The sequence below is a fragment of the Salmo salar genome, chromosome 02, assembly GCF_965601325.2.
Source record: "Salmo salar chromosome 02, fSalSal1, whole genome shotgun sequence".
Lineage (NCBI taxonomy): Eukaryota > Metazoa > Chordata > Actinopteri > Salmoniformes > Salmonidae > Salmo > Salmo salar.
In genome coordinates, this window is record NC_138292.1 from 24,683,069 (window position 1) to 24,707,891 (window position 24,823).

The window sequence follows — 24,823 nt, forward strand, 5'->3', positions numbered from 1 at the left end:
CATCTCATCTCAATCCCACCCCTTTTCTCATCTCATCTCAACCCCACCCCTTTTCTCATCTCATCTCAACCCCACCCCTTTTCTCCCTCTCTTTCACGTCTATACTTTTTATTTACAGCTCATGCTTTAGCATCCTCTATAATAGTGTATCATTACTGTTTCTGTTGCATTGTCAATATATATGCAGTTATACAGTATGTACTTTCATCACCATGAACTTTACAGAGATCTCGCTCTCCCTCCCTCTCTCTCATCCTCCAGTTCGTCGATCTTTGCAGCAGTGGCCTTCTACATGAAGCACCTAGGAGTGAAGTCCAGAGTAGCTGACAGTAAGAAGTCCAGAGGGTTCTTCAGGAGACCCCTTGGGAAGGTCTGTCTGTCTGTCTGTCTGTCTGTCTGTCTGTCTGTCTGTCTGTCTGTCTGTCTGTCTGTCTGTCTGTCTGTCTGTCTGGCAGCTAGCTAGCTAGCTAGCTGGACTCCACGGTCCATACCACACACCAACCTATCCAGTATTATTAGACTGTTCTTGTCATAATGTGCTCTCTCTTTGTCTCTCTTTGTCTCTCTTCCTCCCTCTCAGAATAAGAAGAGTGAGGAGTCCACTAAATCTAAACCAAAGGGGGGTTTTCCCAACATCCTCAGCGCCGCCGGTGGCTGGATTGCTGGCAGCAGTACGTACCAGCAGTGTCATGATATGAGATTGTACTTTATCAATACCCAAGGGGAAATTAGTTTCTTTCTTACATAGTTAAAAAACAATAAATACATACTGTATGCACTACTAAATACATACTGCATACTGAAGGTACAGAGAAACAGAATGGATGACATATTGTATAAGCTATGTCAGGTGTTTGATTATCGATCGCTATCTAAAAGTGGGTCTACCAGAATGACCATAGTGCCTGTATAAGCCAAAGTCTTTGTAGAATTAAAAAGAACCCGTTGTCTTGCCCTGTGTTCTTCTTTCAGCTGAGGTCAAACTTCCTAAAGTGGAGGCTGAAGGTACCACCGTCTGGCTCTTTCATCTCCTCTTCCCCACCCCTTTATCTCTAGAATGGTTTAGTCCTTACTAATCAACCCCAATGCATGTTTGCATGTACCAAATCAACCCGGAAGGGGATCCGAGGGGAATGCCAAGTTTATGATTTGTTGACTTGCTGTTTTGCGTCTAGGTGTAGATTATATGATCTGTAATCACTGGTGTTTTGATAGATGGACTGACCACATACACTACATCTTGGGCGAAAAAACAAACATCTGTGATTTTTCTATACAATGTTCCTGTAGATTGTTCTGAAACCGTTATTTGGTCAACGGTAATAGCCTATGCGTTATGATGATTCCTGCAGAAATGTGACGTTTGTGCAACTTTGAAATTTGATGTTTGGAGAAACGCGGATAACCATCAGAATCGGATGTCAAATTGGTAAAACCGTGAGCTCTTGTTGTACATCAAGTAGCCTAGGCCTAGCGCTGGAAGGTTGTTGTAGGATGTTAGCCTACATTTACTGATAGATGAATCGATTAGCCTACATTTACTGATAGATGAATCAATTAGCCTACATGTCTATATAGCAACAATATCACTAGCTAAGTGTTTTGAGTTCCCACTGCTATCTCAGTTGACTTGCTTGGCACTGGAAATCAATAGTCTAAAGCCCTCCCGCTAATGTAAAGTAGCCTAACTGTCCCTTTTAAAACGTTTAGTTTTATTGTTGTAGGCTATTTATTGTTATCGAGCAAAATAGTTACTATCATCACATTATCACTTTTTGTCCATCTCGCCCAGCTCTAGCACCTCCCCCAAACATGATTTATTGCTGATTTATCATTATCGAAACAATTGGTCAATTTATCACGACATGGATCTCCATCTCACCCAGCTCTCTCTCTCTCTCTCTCTCTCTCACACACACACGCACACGCACACGCACACTCACACGGTCAGTCTGTCGTAGGGTTGTGAACATAGGCACTAAACTGTCCCCACCCTGAGAATGATTAACCCTCCTCTCTCACCACAGATCGGCTGATTGCCCTATACTCATCCTGTCTGTCTCCGTCTGTCTCTCTCTCTCATGGTCTCTCATGGAAATGACTGACTGTTTTGACTCTTTTTTTTCTCAATGTCATCCCTTTTACCATCTTTCTCTACCTCTCTTTACCTCTCTCTCAGTGGATAAAGAGAAGGTGAATCATGAGCGTAAAGTTTCCAGCGGCCCCTTCCCCTCTCGAGGCTCCTCTGCCCCTGATGCCGCCCCTCCAGCAATAAACAGGAAGTCTGTTTCCACAGGATCCTCCCCCCATCAGGGTTTGGAGGTCAGCGAGGGCTCAGGGGTTCACATCAGTGTGACCTCCAGCCCAGACTTCTCCCACAGCGAGATAGGTAAGGCTGATTGGACGGATACATGGTAGCATAGCAGCACCCAACCTAACTTAGTGAGGTGAATCTGATGTGTGCTTTCTTCCCTCCTTTCCCAGGTCTGTTCAGCAGTCGTTCGGACCCCCAGTTGGTGGCGGAGGGGGGTGAGGTGTCCCCCGCGGGGATGGCAGGGGGGCTGGCTATATGGGAGCCCCCCTCACCCAATGAACCCCCCCTGGAGGAAAACCTGGACAAAGACAGGTGAGAGAGAGGTAGTAAGGGAAAGGGATAAATAGAGGAAGAGAGAGGTAAAGAGACGGGGGGGGGGGGGGGGGGATATGGTGGAGTAGATGAGATGTATAAAACCAAATACCAACATAGACCCAACACCATTAGGTAAAGTTGAACATACAGTCAAACATTTTAAAAAGGTTAGGGGTCAGTGGCTATGCTAAGGCTGAGGGAGCGTGGTAAAACTCCCTCAGTGTCTCCGTCTGTCCCTGCTGTGTACTGTGCTGCCTAGCCTACCTACCACACCTTAGCCCTGCCCTGCCAGAGCAGCTCCATGTAGCGAACATCACCAAGACCCACCCAGCATTTGGAGATGGACCCTTCCTGGGGCTACAGGGACCTGGTCTTCCCCTCCAGCCCCCAACCCCTCCTCCCTTCTCCTCTACCACAAATCTCTTGTTTTGTTTACCTGTTCTCCACTTTCTTTCACTCTGTGTGTCCATTTTTCATGTTTGTTTGCTCTTCTTCCAAAGCACCACTGCTGTCTCCTTGTTTGTGCGATGCTGACTCTGCTCAGTTGTTCAGAGCAAGTTAAGTGTATAATAGTTAACATTGTACTGTAGCGTGTCATCTTGTCTGTGTGTCTGCAGGCTAGACTCAAGTACCAGAGCTGGGGAAAGCTGGTATAACGTTATGTTGTCTGGGGTTGTGCGTCTGTCTGAGTTGGGCATTCATTGTGCTATATTTGATTTGTACAGCATTGTATCTCTACAGGCTTAAGTTCATTAAGTTGGCTTTTACTGTGCTTCAGCCGTGCGGTCCAGCTTCAGATTTGTCTGTTGTCGGCTTTATCCCAGTCCTACTGTAAGTCAAGCAGTGAGGTCTGGTTCGCTTTCATGTCTGTTGCTTGCAGAAGGCATCGGTGTGTGTGGTTCTATAGGGTTCCGCTATGTTCTGTTGTCCAGTCTTCACAGGGCTTCATGTGGTACCATGTTCAGGACAGCAGACGTGTTGTGTTTGTGGGCGAGCTTTGCTTTCTGTGGTTTTACAGTGCGTTCAGTGCTGTTAGCCTCTGTCCGTGTGCTGCAGCGGTTGATGGGGGAGTTGGAGGTTTCTAGAAAGGAGGTGTGTTACTGTTTAATGGTTGTGGTGGTTATGTAACTGTGCTGTCCCGTGTTTTTACAGACGCAAGACAAGGTGGGTTTCTACTTCTCTGCGACAGGGATACGGACACGCACTGGGCCTCATATTGATAACACACAGTCCATCCTGCGTTACTGTACACACACACACACACACACACACACACACACCACACACACACACACACACACACACACACACACACTGCATGGCTAAGTATTGTTTATCCTGTACCTTGAAGTGACGTGAGTGGGCTGTGATGTTAGAGAATAGTAGTCTTCTTGTCAGTGTGTGTGTGTGAGATTGGAGGGTTGATAAGCCCAATTGATTGCCATTTAACATTGCGTAATTGAAAGGCCTTGGTACACAGACACACAGATGTTACTAAGGACCGCTTTCTTAACTAATAGTCTTGAGGAAGATGGGCTTCCAATGTGTTTCTGATAGGGCCAGTCATTAAGCAGTAACCCAGGACTGTGTGGAGTGTGTCTATGCTTCCAATGTGTTTCTGATAGGGCCAGTCATTAAGCAGTAACCCAGGACTGTGTGGAGTGTGTCTATGCTTCCAATGTGTTTCTGATAGGGCCAGTCATTAAGCAGTAACCCAGGACTGTGTGTAGTGTCTCTATGCTTCCAATGTGTTTCTGATAGGGCCAGTCATTAAGCAGTAACCCAGGACTGTGTGGAGTGTGTCTATGCTTCCAATGTGTTTCTGATAGGGCCAGTCATTAAGCAGTAACCCAGGACTGTGTGTAGTGTCTCTATGCTTCCAATGTGTTTCTGATAGGGCCAGTCATTAAGCAGTAACCCAGGACTGTGTGGAGTGTGTCTATGCTATGAGTCTAACCATCCATTCTCTGTCACATCTCTTGTGTGTTTTTCTTTTAATCCTCTACATTCCTTTGACATCACATTGACTTCCTCTGTAATGGTTCTCCTGCTTGGATCCACTTTATCCTAATATCTCCCCTGTCTTTGTTGTTCCACTCTGTACTCTTTGGTTTGGTCTTTTGCACCATTTCCTTGTGGTTCCTGTATCCTGTCTCTCTACTTCCTCTCCTCCCCTGCCTTCCTCCTTATACTACCATCCTCCTTGTATTTTTCCCACCCACTGGTTTTCCTCTCACTCTCCTCTCTCCCTTCCCTCGATGTACTCTCCTGCTCCCTCCCTCCCTCCCTTCCTCCCTCCCTTCCTCCCCAGGCGTGTGGGGCGCAGTGAGAGTGCTCGTGTGGACAGACATTCCTCCCGTCGCCGTGGCTCCTCCCGGGCCAAACAGTCGCGTTCCCGTAGCGATGTGGACCTGCAAGCCGCCGCCACGGCAGCACACTCCTCCCCGACCTCTCCCCACCCCTCGTAAGGCAGACTCCCTACCCTGCCTTCTCTCACAGGGGGAGAGAGAGGAGCGCAGCCACAGATGGACAGAGTCACTGATGGACAGACTGACTGACTGACTATACTAACTGATGGACAGGCTGACTGACTGACTGACTATATTAACTGATGGACAGGCTGACTGACTGACTGACTGACTGACTGACTGACTGACTGACTGACTGACTGACTATATTAACTGATGGTCAGGCAGACTGACTGACTATATTAACTGATGGACAGGCAGGCAGACTGACTATACTAACTGATGGTCAGGCAGACTGGCTGACTATACTAACTGATGGACAGGCAGGCAGACTGACTATATTAACTGATGGTCAGGCAGACTGACTAACTATATTAACTGATGGTCAGGCAGACTGGCTGACTATACTAACTGATGGTCAGGCAGACTGACTAACTATACTAACTGATGGATAGGCAGACTGACTGACTATACTAACTGATGGTCAGGCAGACTGACTGACTATACTAACTGATGGTCAGGCAGACTGACTGACTATACTAACTGATGGATAGGCAGACTGGCTAACTATACTAACTGATGGTCAGGCAGGCAGACTGACTATAATAACTGATGGTCAGGCAGACTGACTGACTATACTAACTGATGGTCAGGCAGACTGACTGACTATAGTAACTGATGGACAGGCTGACTGACTATAGTAACTGATGGACAGACTGACTGACTGACTGACTGACTATACTAACTGATGGTCAGGCAGACTGACTGACTGACTATAGTAACTGATGGACAGGCAGACTGACTGACTATAGTAACTGATGGACAGGCAGACTGACTGACTATAGTAACTGATGGACAGGCAGACTGACTGACTGACTATAGTAACTGATGGACAGGCAGACTGACTGACTATAGTAACTGATGGACAGGCAGACTGACTGACTGACTATAGTAACTGATGGACGGACAGACTGACTGACTATAGTAACTGATGGTCAGGCAGACTGACTGACTATAGTAACTGATGGACAGGCAGACTGACTGACTGACTATAGTAACTGATGGACAGGCAGACTGACTGACTGACTATAGTAACTGATGGACAGGCAGACTGACTGACTGACTATAGTAACTGATGGACAGGCAGACTGACTGACTGACTATAGTAACTGTTGGACAGGCAGACTGACTGACTGACTATACTATCTGATGGTTAGGCAGGCAGACTGACTATACTAACTGATGGACAGGCAGGCAGACTGACTGATTGACTTTACTAACTGATGGATGGACGGACAGACTAACTGACTATGGTAACTGATGGACGGACAGCCAGACTGACTGACTATGGTAACTGATGGGCAGACAGCCAGACTGACTGACTATAGTAACTGATGGACAGCCAGACTGACTGACTATGGTAACTGATGGACGGACAGGCAGACTAACTGACTATAGTAACTGATGGACGGACAGCCAGACTGACTGACTATAGTAACTGATGGGCAGACAGCCAGACTGACTGACTATAGTAACTGATGGACGGACAGCCAGACTGACTGACTATGGTAACTGATGGGCAGACAGCCAGACTGACTGACTATAGTAACTGATGGACGGACAGCCAGACTGACTGACTATAGTAACTGATGGACGGACAGCCAGACTGACTGACTATGGTAACTGATGGGCAGACAGCCAGACTGACTGACTATAGTAACTGATGGACAGGCAGACTGACTGACTATAGTAACTGATGGACAGGCAGACTGACTATAGTAACTGATGGACAGCCAGACTGACTGACTATAGTAACTGATGGACAGCCAGACTGACTGACTATAGCAACTGATGGACGGACAGCCAGACTGACTGACTATAGTAACTGATGGACGGACAGCCAGACTGACTGACTATAGTAACTGATGGACGGACAGGCAGACTGACTGACTATAGTAACTGATGGACGGACAGGCAGACTGACTGACTATAGTAACTGATGGACAGGCAGACTGACTGACTATAGTAACTGATGGACAGGCTGACTGACTGACTATAGTAACTGATGGACGGACAGCCAGACTGACTGACTATAGTAACTGATGGACGGACAGCCAGACTGACTGACTATAGTAACTGATGGACGGACAGCCAGACTGACTGACTATAGTAACTGATGGACGGACAGCCAGACTGACTGACTATAGTAACTGATGGACGGACAGGCAGACTGACTGACTATAGTAACTGATGGACGGGCAGACAGACTGACTGACTATAGTAACTGATGGACAGGCAGACAGACTGACTGACTATAGTAACTGATGGACGGACAGGCAGGCAGACTGACTATAGTAACTGATGGACGGACAGGCAGACTGACTGATATTACTGACCAACTAACTTTGCTTTATTGACTGTCTAATGTCTGACTATAATACAGAAAGACTGAGTGAGTGTGAATGGAAGCTTCTTCCACTGTGTTCTCAGAAGCTTCATTAAGACAGGAAGAGATTCATGCTGAGTGACACAGCTTGACTGGAGGAGGAGGGCCAGAGCCAGACTTAGTTTCCTAGAGTCAGGGCTACAGTACTAACTGTAACTAAGTGTAATGTTAGTGCTGTGTGTGGATTATGTAGACTTTGAACCAGCCAATAGCTTACTGTCCCAATCCAAATGCTTCTCAACCCAAGCAGGTTTTCTAGCGTCGCGTTAGATTCTTTTCATATTATCGCCCATACCCTTTATCCCCATACCCTTATACCTGCCCCTCTCCTCCTCCTCTGTCCTCCTCCTCTCTTCCATCAGTGTTGATGAAGGGGTGTTACCCCCCGAGGGTGTGCTCCCAGGTCTTTCCCTCTCTGGCCCCACCCCCCAGCAGGAGGAACAGGACCCTCGCCTCCTGGAGCTGGAGCAGGACCCGCCCAACTGGAGAGAACACACCCCCCCAGACACCCTCAAAGACCTCAGCAAGAAGGAGACCAAGCGGCAGGAGGTCATCAACGGTGAGGAGGGGCGGGGGGAGGGGTGGGGGATGGAGGCATCCAGCCTACGGAGGAGGAAAGAAACTAAGGTTTAGAAATAATTGCAGTGCAACATTGAGCTGCTACTCATCTGATGCAAAATATTGAGAATGAATTGGCACTAGAGTCATCTCTCTCTCTCTCAGAGTTGTTTGCGACGGAGCACGCCCACGTGCGCATGCTGAGTGTTCTGCAGACCGTGTTCTGGAAGCCTCTGGAGAGAGAGGAACTCATGACCGCCACAGAGCTGGCCACCATCTTCCCCAGCCTGGACGAGATCATAGACATGCACTGTGAGTACAGTCCCACCGCTGCATGACCGTAGAATCACCATAACCCCCGCTACAGTACAACCACATGACCAATGTTCTGCCACTGGACGACCGTAACCCCAACTACAGTACGACCGCAAAACCCCTGACATACAACCACACTTACACAGTATGACTACATGACTGCAACTGCATGGCTGTGACCGTTACCCGACAACAGCACTTCTACAGTTCTGATCCTGGCTGATGTCAGTCTGACCACTGTAAATTGTAGGGCTGGGAATTGCCAAAGACCTCACGATACCATGTTACCACAATGCTTAGGTGCCGAGACGATATGTATTGCGATTCGATGCTGTAATTTTATTACGATTCCATGTTCCAAACATACTGCTCACCAAATGTCTGCTGCAGGAGGACAAGAGAGAGTCATGAGAAAACAAGTTTTGATCAGTCATGGAAATAAAAGTGCTGAAAACAAATTGGTTCCTTATTTAAAAAGAAGATGGAGAACAAGCTCTGAAGGGAAAATACTGGAACTTTGGTGCAACTAGCGCACAAATAATATTGCGATACTGTCAAAATAATACGGCATACCTTCCAAAATGATATCCTGATATATAACTGTATCAATATTTTCCCCTCATCACTAGTAAATGAACCCTAGTGTAACTGGAATCCAACTGTAAATTGACCTCAGTCTGACCATAATAACCCAACCATAAGTCTGCCCCAGTCCAACCTCTGTGCTCCCTGTGTGTTTCTGTGCAGATGCTTTCTATGAGCACCTGAAGAAGCTGCGTCAGCACAATTTCATCGTCAAGGCCATCGGAACCACGTTACTCAATAGGGTAAGGAACAGGTCACCTTCCATCACCCCCCTGTCTCTCTGCCCCTCACTGCCCTCTCTCTGTGCCCCTCACCCCATCTCAGCCTAACCCCCTCATCCCTTATATGAAGTGGATACTTGGGGAAATGGATCCCTAAAGAAAGCTTTTAATCACTCCCTCTTTCTCTCTCTCACTTTCTCTCTCCCCATCTCTCTCTGTCTAGTTTGGAGGGACGGAGGGTGAGTGGTTTCAGAAGCTGACGTCTAGGTTCTGCAGTCACCAGACGTGGGCCCTGGAACAGCTGAAGATGAGACAGAAGAAAGACCCTCGTTTCAACTCCTTCATACTGGAGGCAGAGAGTAGGCCTCAGTGTCGTAGGCTGCAGCTGAAGGACATCATCCCCACTGAGATGCAGAGGCTCACCAAATACCCCCTGCTGCTGGAAAACATCGCCAAGTGCACAGGTCTGTGTGTGTCCTTCCGTGCTCTCATTCAGATAAACAGACTGTGTGTGTGTGTGTGTGTGTGTGTGTGTGTGTGTGTGTGTGTGTGTGTGTGTGTGTGTGTGTGTGTGTGTGTGTGTGTGTGTGTGTGTGTGTGGTGACATGTGTTGTGTGTATTCCTGTAGAGGACACCTTGGAGAAGGAGAGTATTCAGCAGAGTGCAGAGTGCTGTAGGAAGATCCTCAACCACGTCAACGAGGAGGTCAAACAGATGGAGAACCTGCTGGTGCGACACACACACACACACACACACACACACACACACACACACACACACACACACACACACACACACACACTACTGCTGTTCTTATAAGTGTCTGAGGGAAAGTAGAAATGATTTCTCTCTCTCCCTCCAGACCCTGAAAGACTACCAGCGCAGGCTGGACACCTCAGGACTCAAACCCAGTAACGAGCTGTACCTGGAGTACAAGGTGACTGACCATAGTGAGGGCTTCTTGTAGTGTGGTCCAGTGCTCTTCATGCTATCCTTTCTACAGTTGTCCTGTTCTCTCATTCTTTATCAGTCTCTGTTGTTCTCTTCTCTCTCAGTACCTTGACCTGGCCCAGAGAAGGATGATCTATGAGGGGCCTCTGACCTGGAGAGTGACCAAGGAGAAAACTTTAGGTGCACTATCAACTCTACAAACATTAGTTTGTTTTGATGTATCAACCAATCGTCTGTCTGATTTCATTTTACACAAACCCAAGCTGTTGTTCTTCTGCTGTTCACTTCCTGCCCCACTCTCTTCCTCCTCCTCTCCTCTCCACCCTGTTCCTGCCCCACTCTCCTCCTCTCCTCTCCACCCTGTTCCTGTCCCACTCTCCTCCTCTCCTCTCTACCCTGTTCCTGCCCCACTCTCCTCCTCCTCTTCTCTCCACCCTGTTCCTGTCCCACTCTCCTCCTCTCCTCTCCACCCTGTTCCTGTCCCACTCTCCTCCTCTCCTCCTCCTCTCCTCTCCACCCTGTTCCTGCCCCACTCTCCTCCTCTCCTCTCCACCCTGTTCCTGTCCCCCTCTCCTCCTCTCCTCTCCACCCTGTTCCTGCCCCACTCTCCTCCTCCTCTTCTCTCCACCCTGTTCCTGTCCCACTCTCCTCCTCTCCTCCTCCTCTCCTCTCCACCCTGTTCCTTCCCCACTCTCCTCCTCTCCTCCTCCTCTCCTCTCCACCCTGTTCCTGCCCCACTCTCCTCCTCTCCTCTCCACCCTGTTCCTGTCCCCCTCTCAGAAGTGCAGTGTGTGTTGCTGGGGGACCTGTTGGTGCTGTTACAGAAGCAGGATGATAAGATGGTGTTGAAGTGTCAGAGTAAGAGTAACATCGCTGTTCAGGAGGGCAAGCAGATGCTCAGCCCTATCATCAAACTAGACTCTGCCTTCCTCCGAGAGGTGGCCACAGGTGAGACGCGCACATCTTTAAATACTTCATTTGAATGCACAAATCACATTACAGTCCCGAAGGATTCAAACATTTCAAAGGTTCACAGATACATGGACACACGTAGTGTCAAAAATAGTGTCAAAGCACCTTCTCTATACAGGCTGTCCATGATCGCCGACAAAGAGCAGTACCTTGCTAGCTGCTTTGCCTTTTTCCTATGCAGTCCTGCAATCTGATGGCCATGCACTGTCAGCCTACGTACACGGCCAAAGGCTGTTCAGGCATGACTCAAGAGGCTGGTATTTCAGAAACTTGACAGCACAGGGTCTGATCCATGTAAGAGTCAAAAGAGCAACCCACTTCCAAAAAGAGTATCTGTCTCCGGCCTCCCCCCACAACAACAACACCTGCCATATTTGGTATTCAACAAAACACAACATCATTAACATGGAGCTGCACGCACACACAAACACCTTGCAGGAATATGTCAGCTCAATCCCCCTCTCTTCTGTCCCTCTGTCAGACCGTAAGGCCTTCTACGTGATCTTCACCTGGGACAGCGGGGCTCAGATCTACGAACTGGTGGCTCAATCTGTCGGGGAGAGGAGGAAGTGAGTGTGGGAGAGAGAAGAGAAGAGAAGGGGATTAGGAGGGGAGAGGGATAAGTGAGTGTGGGAGAGGGAGAGAGAAGGGTTTGGGAAGGGGAGAGGAGAGGAGAGAAGGGGATTGGGAGATAGAGAAGTGAGTGGGGGAGAGAAGGGTTTGGGAGGGGGAGAGGGAGAAGTGAGTGGGGGAGAGGGGGAGAGAAGGTTTTGGGAAGGGGAGAGGAGGAGAGAAGGGAATTGGGAGAGGGAGAAGTGAGAGGGGGAGAGAAGGGTTTGGGAAGGGGAGAGGAGGAGAGAAGGGGATTGGGAGAGGGAGAAGTGAGTGGGGGAGAGGAGAGAGGTTTATGGGGAGGGAGGAGGAGAGGTGGAAGATATGAAGATAAAGACGAAGCACCAAGTGTAGTGGTGATGTGGCTTTGTTGTGTGAAGCTGGACAGATGTGATCAAGATGGCGGTAGATGAGCTGAAGAAGACAGGACCTCCATCTGACCTGAAGAGAGGAAACAGCATCTTAACTGGAGGAGGAGGAAACCCATACAGCCCCACCACGTGAGTCAACACAGCTCTGAGTGTGCACTGTTATAAGCCAGTCCTCTGACCACTGATCACATTTGAGTCATTTAGCAGACGCTCTTATCCAGAGTGACTTAAAGGAGCAATTGGGGTTAAGCGTCTTTCTCAGGGTACATCCACAGATTTTTCACGTAGTCGGCATGAGGATTCGAACCAGCGACCTTTAGGTTACTGGCCCAGCACTCTTAACTGCTAGCCTACCTGCCGCCGATCACATTTCTTTCTCTCCTTCTCTTTCTTTCAGGTTTCCTCAACCCCCTCTCAGCCCCACTGAAAATGGAGGAGTCTTGTTGAAAAACAGCATTGGTGAGAACAGACAACAAAGCACCTCTTTCAAGCCATTGAACTTCTAGATGTTGATAATGTCGTTGTTAATGGTGTTATTACTGATGTTTTAGTTTTTACTGTTACTGCGTTACTACCAAGACTGTTCCTGTGTTTTTACTGTTACTGCGTTACTACCAAGACTGTTCCTGTGTTTTTACTGTTACTGCGTTACTACCAAGACTGTTCCTGTGTTTTTACTGTTGCTGCGTTACTACCAAGACTGTTCCTGTGTTTTTACTGTTACTGCGTTACTACCAAGACTGTTCCCGTGTTTTTACTGTTACTGCGTTACTGTTACTGCGTTACTACCAAGACTGTTCCTGTGTTTTTACTGTTACTGCGTTACTGTTACTGCGTTACTACCAAGACTGTTCCTGTGTTTTTACTGTTGCTGCGTTACTACCAAGACTGTTCCTGTGTTTTTACTGTTACTGCGTTACTACCAAGACTGTTCCCGTGTTTTTACTGTTGCTGCGTTACTACCAAGACTGTTCCTGTGTTTTTACTGTTACTGCGTTACTACCAAGACTGTTCCTGTGTTTTTACTGTTACTGCATTACTACCAAGACTGTTCCTGTGTTTTTACTGTTACTGCGTTACTACCAAGACTGTTCCTGTGTTTTTACTGTTACTGCGTTACTACCAAGACTGTTCCTGTGTTTTTACTGTTACTGCGTTACTACAAAGACTGTTCCTGTGTTTTTACTGTTACTGCGTTACTACAAAGACTGTTCCTGTGTTTTTACTGTTACTGCGTTACTACCAAGACTGTTCCTGTGTTTTTACTGTTACTGCGTTACTACCAAGACTGTTCCTGTGTTTTTACTGTTACTGCGTTACTACCAAGACTGTTCCTGTGTTTTTACTGTTGCTGCGTTACTACCAAGACTGTTCCTGTGTTTTTACTGTTACTGCATTACTACCAAGACTGTTCCTGTGTTTTTACTGTTACTGCGTTACTACCAAGACTGTTCCTGTGTTTTTATCTGTTAGCTGCGTTACTACCAAGACTGTTCCCGTGTTTTTACTGTTACTGCGTTACTACCAAGACTGTTCCCGTGTTTTTACTGTTACTGCGTTACTGTTACTGCGTTACTACCAAGACTGTTCCTGTGTTTTTACTGTTACTGCGTTACTACCAAGACTGTTCCTGTGTTTTTACTGTTACTGCGTTACTACCAAGACTGTTCCTGTGTTTCTACTGTTACTGCGTTACTACCAAGACTGTTCCTGTGTTTTTACTGTTACTGCATTACTACCAAGACTGTTCCTGTGTTTTCTACTGTTGACTGCGTTACTACCAAGACTGTTCCTGTGTTTTTACTGTTACTGCATTACTACCAAGACTGTTCCTGTGTTTTTACTGTTACTGCGTTACTACCAAGACTGTTCCTGTGTTTTTACTGTTACTGCATTACTACCAAGACTGTTCCTGTGTTTTTACTGTTACTGCGTTACTACCAAGACTGTTCCTGTGTTTTTACTGTTACTGCGTTACTACCAAGACTGTTCCTGTGTTTTTACTGTTACTGCGTTACTACCAAGACTGTTCCGTGTTTTTACTGTTCTGCGTTACTGTTACTGCTGTTACTACCAAGACTGTTCCTGTGTTTTTACTGTTACTGCGTTACTACCAAGACTGTTCCTGTGTTTTTACTGTTACTGCATTACTACCAAGACTGTTCCTGTGTTTTTACTGTTACTGCGTTACTACCAAGACTGTTCCTGTGTTTCTACTGTTGCTGCGTTACTACCAAGACTGTTCCTGTGTTTTTACTGTTGCTGCGTTACTACCAAGACTGTTCCTGTGTTTTTACTGTTACTGCGTTACTACCAAGACTGTTCCTGTGTTTTTACTGTTACTGCATTACTACCAAGACTGTTCCTGTGTGTTTACTGTTACTGCGTTACTACCAAGACTGTTCCTGTGTTTTTACTGTTACTGCGTTACTACCAAGACTGTTCCTGTGTTTTTACTGTTACTGCGTTACTACCAAGACTGTTCCTGTGTTTCTACTGTTGCTGCGTTACTACCAAGACTGTTCCTGTGTTTTTACTGTTACTGCGTTACTACCAAGACTGTTCCTGTGTTTTTACTGTTACTGCGTTACTACCAAGACTGTTCCTGTGTTTTTACTGTTGCTGCGTTACTACCAAGACTGTTCCTGTGTTTTTACTGTTACTGCGTTACTACCAAGACTGTTCCCGTGTTTTTACTGTTACTGCGTTACTACCAAGACTGTTCCCGTGTTTTTACTGTTGCTGCGTTACTACCAAGACTGTTCCTGTGTTTTTACTGTTGCTGCGTTACTACCAAGACTGTTCCCGTGTTTTTACTGTTACTGCGTTACTACCAAGACTGTTCCTGTGTTTCTACTGTTGCTGCGTTACTACCAAGACTTCCTGTGTTTTTACTGTTACTGCGTTACTACCAAGACTGTTCCTGTGTTTTTACTGTTACTGCGTTACTACCAAGACTGTTCCTGTGTTTTTACTGTTGCTGCGTTACTACCAAGACTGTTCCTGTGTTTCTACTGTTGCTGCGTTACTACCAAGACTTCCTGTGTTTTTACTGTTACTGCGTTACTACCAAGACTGTTCCTGTGTTTTTACTGTTACTGCATTACTACCAAGACTGTTCCTGTGTTTTTACTGTTACTGCGTTACTACCAAGACTGTTCCTGTGTCTATAGAACGAGATAAGGACATCCTGACTGATCAGATGAAGTCTGTGGACTCTCGTCATTCGCTGATTGATTACCTCTCGGACAAAGGCTTCGACTTGATTGGCCACAGCAACAGTGATCAGGTGAAAGTGGCCAATAGCGCGTTAAACGAAGGTGAGTGGGTACATTTGATTGGTCCAAACGGTTACCATTTTCACTGATGTTCCTCTTACTGTTATGTTCCTGTCTCCTGCCACAGTCATGTCCCTCAAGAGGCTATTGGTTGGCAGCATCAGCCTATCAGACAACTCACAGCTTGATGAGGAGAATGGAAGGGAGGGGCCAGAGAGCCAGGACCAAGGACTGCAAGGGGAGGAGGGTGGAGGGATGAAGATGGAGGAGGAGGGAGGGATCAGTGCTCCTCTGGTTCTGTCCCAGGAGAGGATGGAGGAGGTGCGCCAGAAACTGCAGAGTCTGGAGGTACAGCTGAAGAGACTGCAGGTGAGAGAGCAAGGAAGGAAGGAAGGAAGGAAGGAAGTTGTAGAGGATTGAGTAATGGGGTTGCAAAGGATGACTGAAGCATAAAAGGAGTGAGCGAAGGAGGATAGATGGGGACAAACAGCAGCATAGAAGAGAAAGACAGAGAAAATCACTGCACCAGGGCTTGTGCTGCTCTGTTGCTATTGTCACTGAAATGTCTATGTGAAATTGGAGTTCTGGGACAATGGCCTTTGTCTGCAGCTAGCTGTGTGATGTCACAAGAGCACCCACAAAAGGGAAAGAAGATTATGAAAGGAAGGGATGGCAGAGACGGAGGGGTGGTGTGGGTGTGGGTGTGGGTGTGTGTGTGTGTGATTCAGCATTTAACTGTGTATTGATCTTGCTCCATCAGAGTGTTGAGGAGGAGCACCACAGGCTGCAGCAGGCCCTGTCTAAGTTCTCCCTGGAGGGGGGCAACTTCTAGTGAGACACACAGCGCCACCTTCAGGACACCAGGTGAACCTTCATATACAACCCTTTATACTGATGTCATAGGAGGAGTTTTTCTTTACCGCTGATACAGGGTCAGACCTTGTATTATCTCTCTAGTTAAGATAAGGGTTGGGGTTAGAGTAGTCTGATTTTAGGTCTGTGGTTAAGGTCAACTACCTCCGGCTCTGCAATGCCATGGGTATTAATACTAGAATTGTGTAAAGGATATGTTGTCTAATCTCACCAACTCTTTTCTTTAACCTTGTCATCTCTTGGTCTTCCTCAGATCACTGTAAGTGCTGGATTGGAGTGCTCGAGTTGCTTTTGGAGGATTGATGAATGCATCCTGGAATTTCCTATTTACTAAACACTCTTTGTGCTCCACTGCCATGCCTGAGCCCTTGTTAAAAATGTACAGGGGGTCACAGCCAACCGTGAGGCCCTTGCAAGGCGGAGGAGAACGGCTTTACGCAAAGTAGTTGAGTAATAAAATGTGGGAGGTGTGTGTTTGAGGTGTGTGTGTTTGTGCATGTTTGTGAACATGCTAGTATGTGCAAGTGAGTGAGCGTGTGAGAGATGGGAGTTTTGCAAACAGGTGCCAAAGATTGGAGCAGTAGTATGATGTGAGAGAGATGCTGCCTGGGCTTATTGATTGTGAGCTTCTGCAACGCACACACACACACACACACACACAACAGATACTTCCCCCAGTGCATGTTCAATAAATATATCTATCATTGCCAACTGTAGGGGTTTGGACTGTATAATAAACCCCCATGTATGCATGTAGAGAGAGATACTAGTGTCAGCCCTATAGAGGGCGATGTAGAGCTGTAGAACCAGACAGGAACATGCTCAGAGTTGTGAAATTCTGGTAACTTTTCCAAAATTCACAGGTTTTCCCCAAATCCTGGTTGGAAGATTCCTGGATTCAGGAGGGAATAAGGAGGAATTCTGGGAGTCCTTCAACCAGAGATTTCTGAAAAACCTGAGATTTTTGGGAAACTTTCCAAACCTAGACATTTTACTGAACATTTAGTAGGCCCCTATATCCAGTACATACCAAAGTACAGCAGAGATGGACTTTTAATTTAGTATAATCCAATTCAAGTGACCACCCACATTGAATTTGCAAATATTTATTACTATTATTATTATAATATATGCCATTTAGCAGACGCTTTTATCCAAAGCAACTTAGTCATGCATGCATCCATTTTTACATTTTACCCCAGTTGTTGAGAAGATCTGTGTGTGTGTGTTGGTGTGTTAGTGTTGTAGAAGCAGAATGGCCTTCTGGAGTTACTGTAATAGAGTTCTGTTAGAACTGTAATTATGGCCCAAACATTCATCCAGTAGTATTGGAATTGATCATGTTGTTAGGGATATAGACGGTGTGTGTACTGCTTTTGACTTCAGCTGCCTCTCCTTTGGACCCTGCTACTGTGCTGGGCCGGGCGATAGAGGGATGGACAGATGCACAGAGATGGGATGTAGATTAGAGATGGAGGGATACAGCAAGGAAGGAAGGAGAGAAGGGGAGGCAGAAGGGTTTTTCCTTGGAAGACCAACTTGATTAGCAGCGTATTAGATGGTGAGGGAGGTATATGTAGAGAGAAGACTTGAAGTTCAGTGTTCAATGTGCTGTGGAATCGGTTATTGGGGCCTCCCTAGTGGTGCAGTGGTCTAAGGTACTGCATCGCAGTGCTAGCTGTGCCAGTAGAGATTCTGTGTTCGAGTCCAGGTTCTGTCGCAGCCGGCAGCGACAGGGAGACCCATGGGGCGGCGCACAATTGGCTCAGCGTCGTTCGGGTTAGGGGAGGGTTTGGCTGGCATCGATGTCCTTGTCCCATCGTGCACTAGCGACTCCTGTGGCGGGCCGGGCGCAATGCACGCTGACACGGTCGTCAGGTGTACGGTGTTTCCTCTGACACATTGGTGCGGCTGGCTTCCGGGTTAAATGGGCATTGTGTCAAGAAGCAGTGTGGCTTGGTTGGGTTGTGTTTCGGAGGACGCACGGCTCTCGACCTTCACCTCTCCCGAGTCCATACGGGAGTCGCAGTGATGAGACAAGACTGTAACTACCAATTGGATACCACGAAATTGGGGAGAAAAAAGAGGTAAAAAAAAATCTATATTATAAAATAATCGGCTATAGACAAAGTCAGTCAGACCCATACGTGCTCTGATACTCACATTGCTTGGGAGCCCAGTGCAGTAACAATGGTCACACAGGAGCACGGTCATCACCTGTGTGATGTGACTGGAGTCGACTTCCTGACTAGGGCTAGTAGCTGATCCATAAAGAAAGGAGACATATAGTATTATATGCTGTATGATACGTTTTTTTGTCCGATTAAAAGGTTATATTCTTTAATGGTAGCAATACCATTTTTGTGCATATTTTTCTTCAGGAGTTGATTGTAATTATTGTTATTATTTTGATGATTTAGAGTAGTGGCATTGAACTGTGGACTGGGAAACAGGACCAAAGAGACACCCATGTACCTGTAGATCCTCATATGAGCTGTTTATATTGTCCCACTGCTTATTACTATAGGAGAAAGTCACTTTAAGCTGAATGGAGAGTGATGCCTACAGTAAGCAGCCTTGGCTCTCTGCTTCTCCTCCATCCAAACTCCAGCGTCACATGTAGAGAAAACAACACAGTGGGTAGAAACGTAGAGGGAGATAATGATATCTAAACTTGTATGACGACTGTATTGTGATACATCATCCATGCTGCTGCCCCAGACTAATGAACAAAATTTAACTGGACACTTCACAATCACACTGCCGTTCAAATCCTCTCTTCACTACTACCATGCGTGAGCAGGGCTGCACTGTATTGTTATAGACATGACTCACCTAGCATCACTTTGATATTAACTGGACCACGTTTAGGGACAGCATGGGATGACGGTACAGTACAGTAAGATACCCATCATTACTGGATTAAGCTACTGTTTCTATAGACCACTTCTGGAATGAAGAGTGGGTCTGGGGAGTTTGGATGCTGGAATTGCAGGCGCGAAAAGTCGTCACTCGCCAGTGCTGTAATGACGGTTATCTTTCACGATCACTTTTGAATTATGCATTCTCGTCGTGGCCATAGCAACCGCTCCCTTACCCCGTCCCCCAAATATGTAATTATGCAAATGTTATTGATAGTTACTCTAAGAAGCAGAGGGCGTAGTTACAAGTTGTGTTGAAACTTCATTGCCTTTTTTTCTTTCACCCCCCACCCCTTTATTTTCTCGTCTTCCCCTCTCCATCACCAAGTCCACAATAATAGTCTCCATCTCTCCTTCATCCTGTCTTCCTTCTAGAAGTCGTAGAAATGTAGTCCTTACTTCCTTACTACTCTCATCACCTTTTCTTATCGCACAATTTCACTGTACGTTGCGGTGTATTTTATTTCATTTGCTTAAACGGGTCGGGAGGTTTTGTTTTTGTGATGTTTTGTTGAGAGGAACATATGTAATTATGTACTATGCATTTGGCAAAAATGGTAGAAAGAGGAAGAGACTTGGATAGCTTTTGTTTGCTCAGAGACCCCATATGTGAGACAACTCACTTGTATTATACAATACTAGATGGCAACAAGATGAGGTTAAAGAGATTATCTCTAACTTGGGCTTTTTCACCATTGAAGCACAGTAATGAGCAGGTTAAATCCTGTTATACCAGCTTAGGTTAATACCTCCACCGCCACTGTAGTCTCAAGACTACTTGGCAAACGTGTGCTTACAATTCTCTCCCCCCCCTTTGCTTCCCCTCATGTATCCTATTTACAAATACATAGTGGTCTAGTTTTATATGTTTTTATAGAGAAGGGTGCCTTGTTCTGACGATCAAGCTTTTTCCCAAAGGGCTCTCTAGTAAACAAACACTGTTGGTTGGGGAGATGTTTGGCTGTTAAGGTAGAAGAACCATGAAATGAACGTAGAAAGAGTTGGGTGACCAACATCAAGTCTCCAGTTTAATGTACAATTACAGTGAAATGCCTTTCTTGCAATCTCTAAAGCAACATGCATTCTAGGTTGGGCCAGGAGGTTTTCCTAGTTAGGTCACATGGTCTGGAAACCCCCCTGGCCTTAATTCTAGGTAATCCAAGGTTTCAGATAGGTGGTTTGTGGGGGATTGACTGTGGGGTGGCTGTATAAGTCCTGCAGTGTCCCCTGTAACTATGCTATCTCAGCGGTATGTATGTTACAAAGTGTATTGTGTGTGTTCACCTCAGTGACTACAAGGTTTGACCAGCGCCATGTTTGCTCCAGCTAGCCAGCGCTTTGTATAGAATAGGGTCTGGTCTGTCGCACATTCATCCGCCACATGTATATCTATAAACAAATGAATATGCAAGATCTATACTGTGTATTTTGGCTTTGATTTCATTGTGTAAGAGTTTTTAATTGTATACTTAAGAAGAAATGAGGTACGTTTTTTAATTGTAATTTTCCTTTTTTTTTTTTTTTTTAATAAATGGGGGCAGAAAAAACAACATTTTTGGGGTCTTTTACTGTTTTGAGTTCTAGAACACTGCAGTCACTCAAGCATATATCCTGACACAGAGAGACCAACAAAAGAGGAAGGAAGGTTTATTCACAAGACAACTGGGTAGACGTGTATAGCTGTGTTGAAAGGCACAACACTCAAAATAACATAAAGGCTTATTTTCTGCAACGACTGGCAACCAATATAAAACACAGTGAAGAAGATGGTGGCCATGACATTCTTGTTCCTTTGCTTCTGGGCTGGTGAGTAAGGGGCTGCTAGGATATGCTGATAAACAATGCAGGGTAGTTAGTCTTTCAGTGCATATTCACCTTTATTTGAGAAGTTACTTTACAGGTGGAGGATGAAGATGAGACCGAAGTATAATTCTATGGCATTTGAGTGAATTAATATGAATATTCTCAACATCCTTTTAACAGATTTCAACCCTTTAAACCATGCATTGCAACATTAAAACAATTTTCCCCCATTTTATCCCTTGGAACATGATTATTTGACTGTGAGTAATGTATCTGTTCTGCTCTAATGAACCGTATCTCCTACCAGAGCAGATGGTTATGCAATCAAATCACATTTTATTTGTCACATGCACGGACTACAACAATGAAATGCTTACTTACAAGCCCTTAGCCAACAATGCAGTTGAGAAAAATACCTATAGAAAAATAAGAAATAAAAGTAACATAATTAAAGAGCAGCAGTAAAATAACAATAGCGAGGGTATTTACAGGTGGTACCGGTACAGAGTCAATGTGCGGGGGCACCGGTTAGTCAAGGTAATTGAGGTAATATATACATGTAGGTAGAGTTATTAAAGTGACTTATGCATAGATAACAGAGTAGCAGTAGTGTAGGGGGGGGGCAATGCAATAGTCTGGGTAGCCATTTGATTAGATGTTCAGTAGTCTTATGGTTTGGGGGTAGAAGCTGTTTAGAAGCCTCTTGGACCTAGACTTGCTCCAATACTGCTTGCCGTGCGGTAGCAGAGAGAACAGTCTATGACTTGGGTGGCTGGAGTCTTTGACAATCTTTAGGGCCTTCCTCTGACACCGCCTGGTATATAGGCCCTGGATGGCAGGAAGCTTGGCCCCAGTGATGTACTGGGCCGTACACACTACACTCTGTAGTGCCTTGCAGTCGGAGGCCGAGCAGTTACCATACCAGGTAGTGATGGAACCAGTCAGGATGCTCTTGATGGTACAGCTGTAGAACCTTTTTGAGGATCTGAGGACCCATGCCAAATCTTTTTAGTCTCCTGAGGGGGAATAGGTTTTGTCGTGCCCTCTTCACAACTGTCTTGGTATGCTTGGACCATGTTAGTTTGTTGGTGATGTGGACACCAAGGAACTTGAAGCTCTCAACCTGCTCCAATACAGCCCCGTCGATGAGAATGGGGGCGTGCTCGGTCCTCCTTTTCCTGTAGTCCACAATCATCACACAATAGAATCTATACCCTACACTTATAACTCTAAATAACCTGATGTTAAGAGACATAATATTACAGCACTCTGGATTGTGTGGAGTTCTTATACTTTTTAGGCTCCAGTTTATTTTTATCATCCGTGTCTGGGGCCAATAGTTGGACAGATATGCTGTCAATAACTGACCTTTACTCAGTGTCTTATGGGTCAACCTCATCCTACTCCTGCTGCTCTGCCTTCTAGCAGGTGTCCACGGTGACCTCAGCCGTATCCAGGTTACTCTGGAGCCAGACAGGCCCTCTGTGAGGGTGCAGCTCTCTCACACCGCCTCCCTGCGCTGCTGCTACTCAGCCACAAGGGGAGCTGTGGAAACCACCTGGTTCATCAGCATCCAGACGGTCAACAGCACGTATGCCACGCAGGGAGTGGACCGGAGAGACAACCGTGTGACGGTGGATGGGGGGAACCTGACGGCGGCAGGGGTCATGTGTCACACGCTCATCCTGAGGGAGGCCCGTCTGAACGACTCAGGGTTGTACCAGTGTTTTCTCAATCACAGCGCCCTGCGGCACTCTGTGTACACCCACGGCACCTTCCTGCAGGTCTACAGTGAGTGAGTGAGTGTGTGTGTGTGTGTGAGAAGCCATGTCACCTTCCTTCAGGTCTTGTGTGTGTGTAACCCTCAAAAGCTTTAGTCTGGTCTGTACTCTCAGTACTTTGTTGTACAGTATTTCTATTATGTGTGTGTACATGTGGGTGTCTGGGGGGTGGGGTCAAACCAGCTAAGCAATGCAGAATGCTTTGTAATCCACAAATCCAGTTAACCACTGCCCAGTCCAGTGGAATGCACCATGAATGGCAGTATCTGTTCCCTGTGGATCACAGTAAATCATCTGTGATGGTCTCATGACAACCTGCTCACCTAATAAAAGTTGGGTCCCGGTAGTGCACACAGATCAGACCAGATTGCAATCCACCTAAAGCACCCAGACTTAAGCCACCAGTGAATGGCTACATTGTGTAGTAATCCCTCTGATTTAATTCAAATGACCAATGTTGAAATGTTAAATAAATGCTTTGTTTATAGTTTTTCCTGGGAAATTGTGTGACATAAGGAGCATTGTTTTTTTTATTTTTATAATTGCACCGCTAAACATACACTGGCTGTTTTGTATAATTTATCTCAAACTATTCTCCTCTGTCTTGCTGCAATCTGATGCATGGTACTCAGTCCCCCACCCCCTATCTCTTTCATTGGCATCTAGCCTGCATCTCTCCCATGAAAGAGCAGCAGGTGAGATCTACTCTGATGACCTTTATCTGACCCCTCTCCCTGCTTAGGGCCGATGGTGAAGATTCTAGACATCAGTGAAAGCACCAAGAACAGGATCCTGGCTGCTGAGGGAATGTTACTGATGGTGGTAGTGCTTCTGCATGGTACCATGATGCTCTGTAAGGTCAGAGAGCCAAGCAGGCCACCTTTTCTACTGCTAATGCTAGGCTACTAGATCTAATATTCCTAATTTGCTCTCATTCCAATAGTGAATTTTGTCATTTGAAAACTGCTTTAACCAGAAGGACTAGTATGTATGGTAATCTTACTGTATGACGACAATAGCCTTTTTCACACCATTGGCCAAGAGATTTACGATATATCATGATGTCATCCACTTCCTCTCCTTTTCAAGACGAACAAACTCAATCAACTGAAGAAGAAAAGGGTCAAAAATGAAGAGAATATCTATGAGGTGGGACTTGAATGAGATCCTCTCTCTGTCTTTCTGTCATAGTCACTGTTTTCACCATTCTTCAGTCAATCAAACAAGTTCTAGAAGATGGAAAGAGGAAGTCGATCTATCATAACCTCCCTTACCTCAATCCATATCCAGGGTCTAAATCTGGAGGAATGCTGCTCCACAAATGATCAGATCCAGCGCTCTCTGGTGCAGGGCCCCAACCAAGACGTGGGAAACATGATCATGGAGGAGGAAATCCAACTGGAGAGAGAAGCCTTGAATGAGAGAGGGGAGGAAAAGAGGGTGGGAGAAGAGTAATTTGATAGAACAGAATTGTGGTGAGGGTTTTGATATGAATTTTCTTCAAAACTGCCCCCCCCCCCCCCCCCCCCCCTCCACTTATGTTTGAATTTATAGAGGTGACCTGCGTTTTCCTTGCAGCCTTTGCCTATATTTGAATCTCATTTCTTAGTGGACCAAAAAGACAGTAACCTACAATGTCTGAGGGAATTTTGCTTTCAATTTAGCCTTTCATTACAAATGCCAATACCTAAACACTTTATATTCATAAGATAGATTTTTTTTCTGCATGTTTGCATTTTCTATGCTTTTGTGTATGCATTGGCCAAATGTTTGTTTCCCTCTCCAATCTCCATAATTCAACGCCTGAATTGTGCTTAGTAAATAAAATTATAAAACTGATTGCCATATGCTTTCATGTTTACATATTTAGCATTTTAGCTTCATGAAATGTATGTATTTGTCATCTGTCCCTCGCACCCATACCGAAGTGACTCGCTTGATGGTGTCTAGGAAGCGTTATCCCATTTCTGACACAATTTTGGGGTAGCGCAACTGTGACTTGAATCTGGATCCTTGTCAACCTTACCATTACACCAAGA

At 45.9% G+C, this 24,823-nt stretch overlaps 2 protein-coding genes across 6 annotated transcripts in view; both read left to right on the forward strand.

Annotated features, from left to right (window-relative positions):
- Window positions 1–20,750, forward strand: part of LOC106595078 (rho guanine nucleotide exchange factor 1) — a 51,568-nt gene extending 30,818 nt beyond the window's left edge. The window contains exons 9-30 of one of the 4 annotated variants that reach the window (XM_045712925.2): window positions 262–370; window positions 581–671; window positions 973–1,005; window positions 2,180–2,389; window positions 2,485–2,626; window positions 3,782–3,793; window positions 4,941–5,093; window positions 7,906–8,102; window positions 8,267–8,413; window positions 9,164–9,243; window positions 9,446–9,686; window positions 9,851–9,951; window positions 10,085–10,159; window positions 10,278–10,353; window positions 10,954–11,121; window positions 11,627–11,714; window positions 12,138–12,257; window positions 12,526–12,587; window positions 15,302–15,448; window positions 15,534–15,775; window positions 16,167–16,270; window positions 16,533–20,750. In XM_045712925.2, coding sequence (XP_045568881.2) covers window positions 262–370; window positions 581–671; window positions 973–1,005; window positions 2,180–2,389; window positions 2,485–2,626; window positions 3,782–3,793; window positions 4,941–5,093; window positions 7,906–8,102; window positions 8,267–8,413; window positions 9,164–9,243; window positions 9,446–9,686; window positions 9,851–9,951; window positions 10,085–10,159; window positions 10,278–10,353; window positions 10,954–11,121; window positions 11,627–11,714; window positions 12,138–12,257; window positions 12,526–12,587; window positions 15,302–15,448; window positions 15,534–15,775; window positions 16,167–16,238 — 2,566 coding nt within the window. In that variant the 3' untranslated portion in view covers window positions 16,239–16,270; window positions 16,533–20,750. The remainder of the gene's footprint in view (window positions 1–261; window positions 371–580; window positions 672–972; window positions 1,006–2,179; window positions 2,390–2,484; window positions 2,627–3,781; window positions 3,794–4,940; window positions 5,094–7,905; window positions 8,103–8,266; window positions 8,414–9,163; window positions 9,244–9,445; window positions 9,687–9,850; window positions 9,952–10,084; window positions 10,160–10,277; window positions 10,354–10,953; window positions 11,122–11,626; window positions 11,715–12,137; window positions 12,258–12,525; window positions 12,588–15,301; window positions 15,449–15,533; window positions 15,776–16,166; window positions 16,271–16,532) is intronic. The other 3 variants (XM_082961220.1, XM_082961221.1, XM_082961225.1) reach the window with 3 other exon arrangements.
- A 39-nt stretch (window positions 20,751–20,789) lies between these two features.
- LOC106577375 (B-cell antigen receptor complex-associated protein alpha chain) lies at window positions 20,790–24,623 on the forward strand. Of its 2 annotated transcripts, none has more exons than XM_082961271.1 (5): window positions 20,790–21,006; window positions 22,429–22,794; window positions 23,527–23,642; window positions 23,874–23,933; window positions 24,075–24,623. In XM_082961271.1, exons 1-5 carry the CDS (start codon window positions 20,967–20,969, stop codon window positions 24,237–24,239), a joined length of 747 nt encoding a protein of 248 aa, XP_082817397.1. In that variant the 5' UTR covers window positions 20,790–20,966; the 3' UTR covers window positions 24,240–24,623. The 2 variants fall into 2 exon arrangements, with proteins under 2 accessions (XP_082817397.1, XP_082817399.1); XM_082961273.1 differs by having other exon boundaries at window positions 22,432–22,794.
- Window positions 24,624–24,823: the final 200 nt, after the last annotated feature.

Coding starts and splice junctions, on each gene's coding strand:
- LOC106577375 (XM_082961271.1), top strand. CDS start 20,967: ATGGTGGCCATGACATTCTTGTTCCTTTGCTTCTGGGCTG. Junction 21,007..22,428: donor GTTCCTTTGCTTCTGGGCTG/GTGAGTAAGGGG, acceptor TCTGCCTTCTAG/CAGGTGTCCACGGTGACCTC. Junction 22,795..23,526: donor CACCTTCCTGCAGGTCTACA/GTGAGTGAGTGA, acceptor CTCCCTGCTTAG/GGCCGATGGTGAAGATTCTA.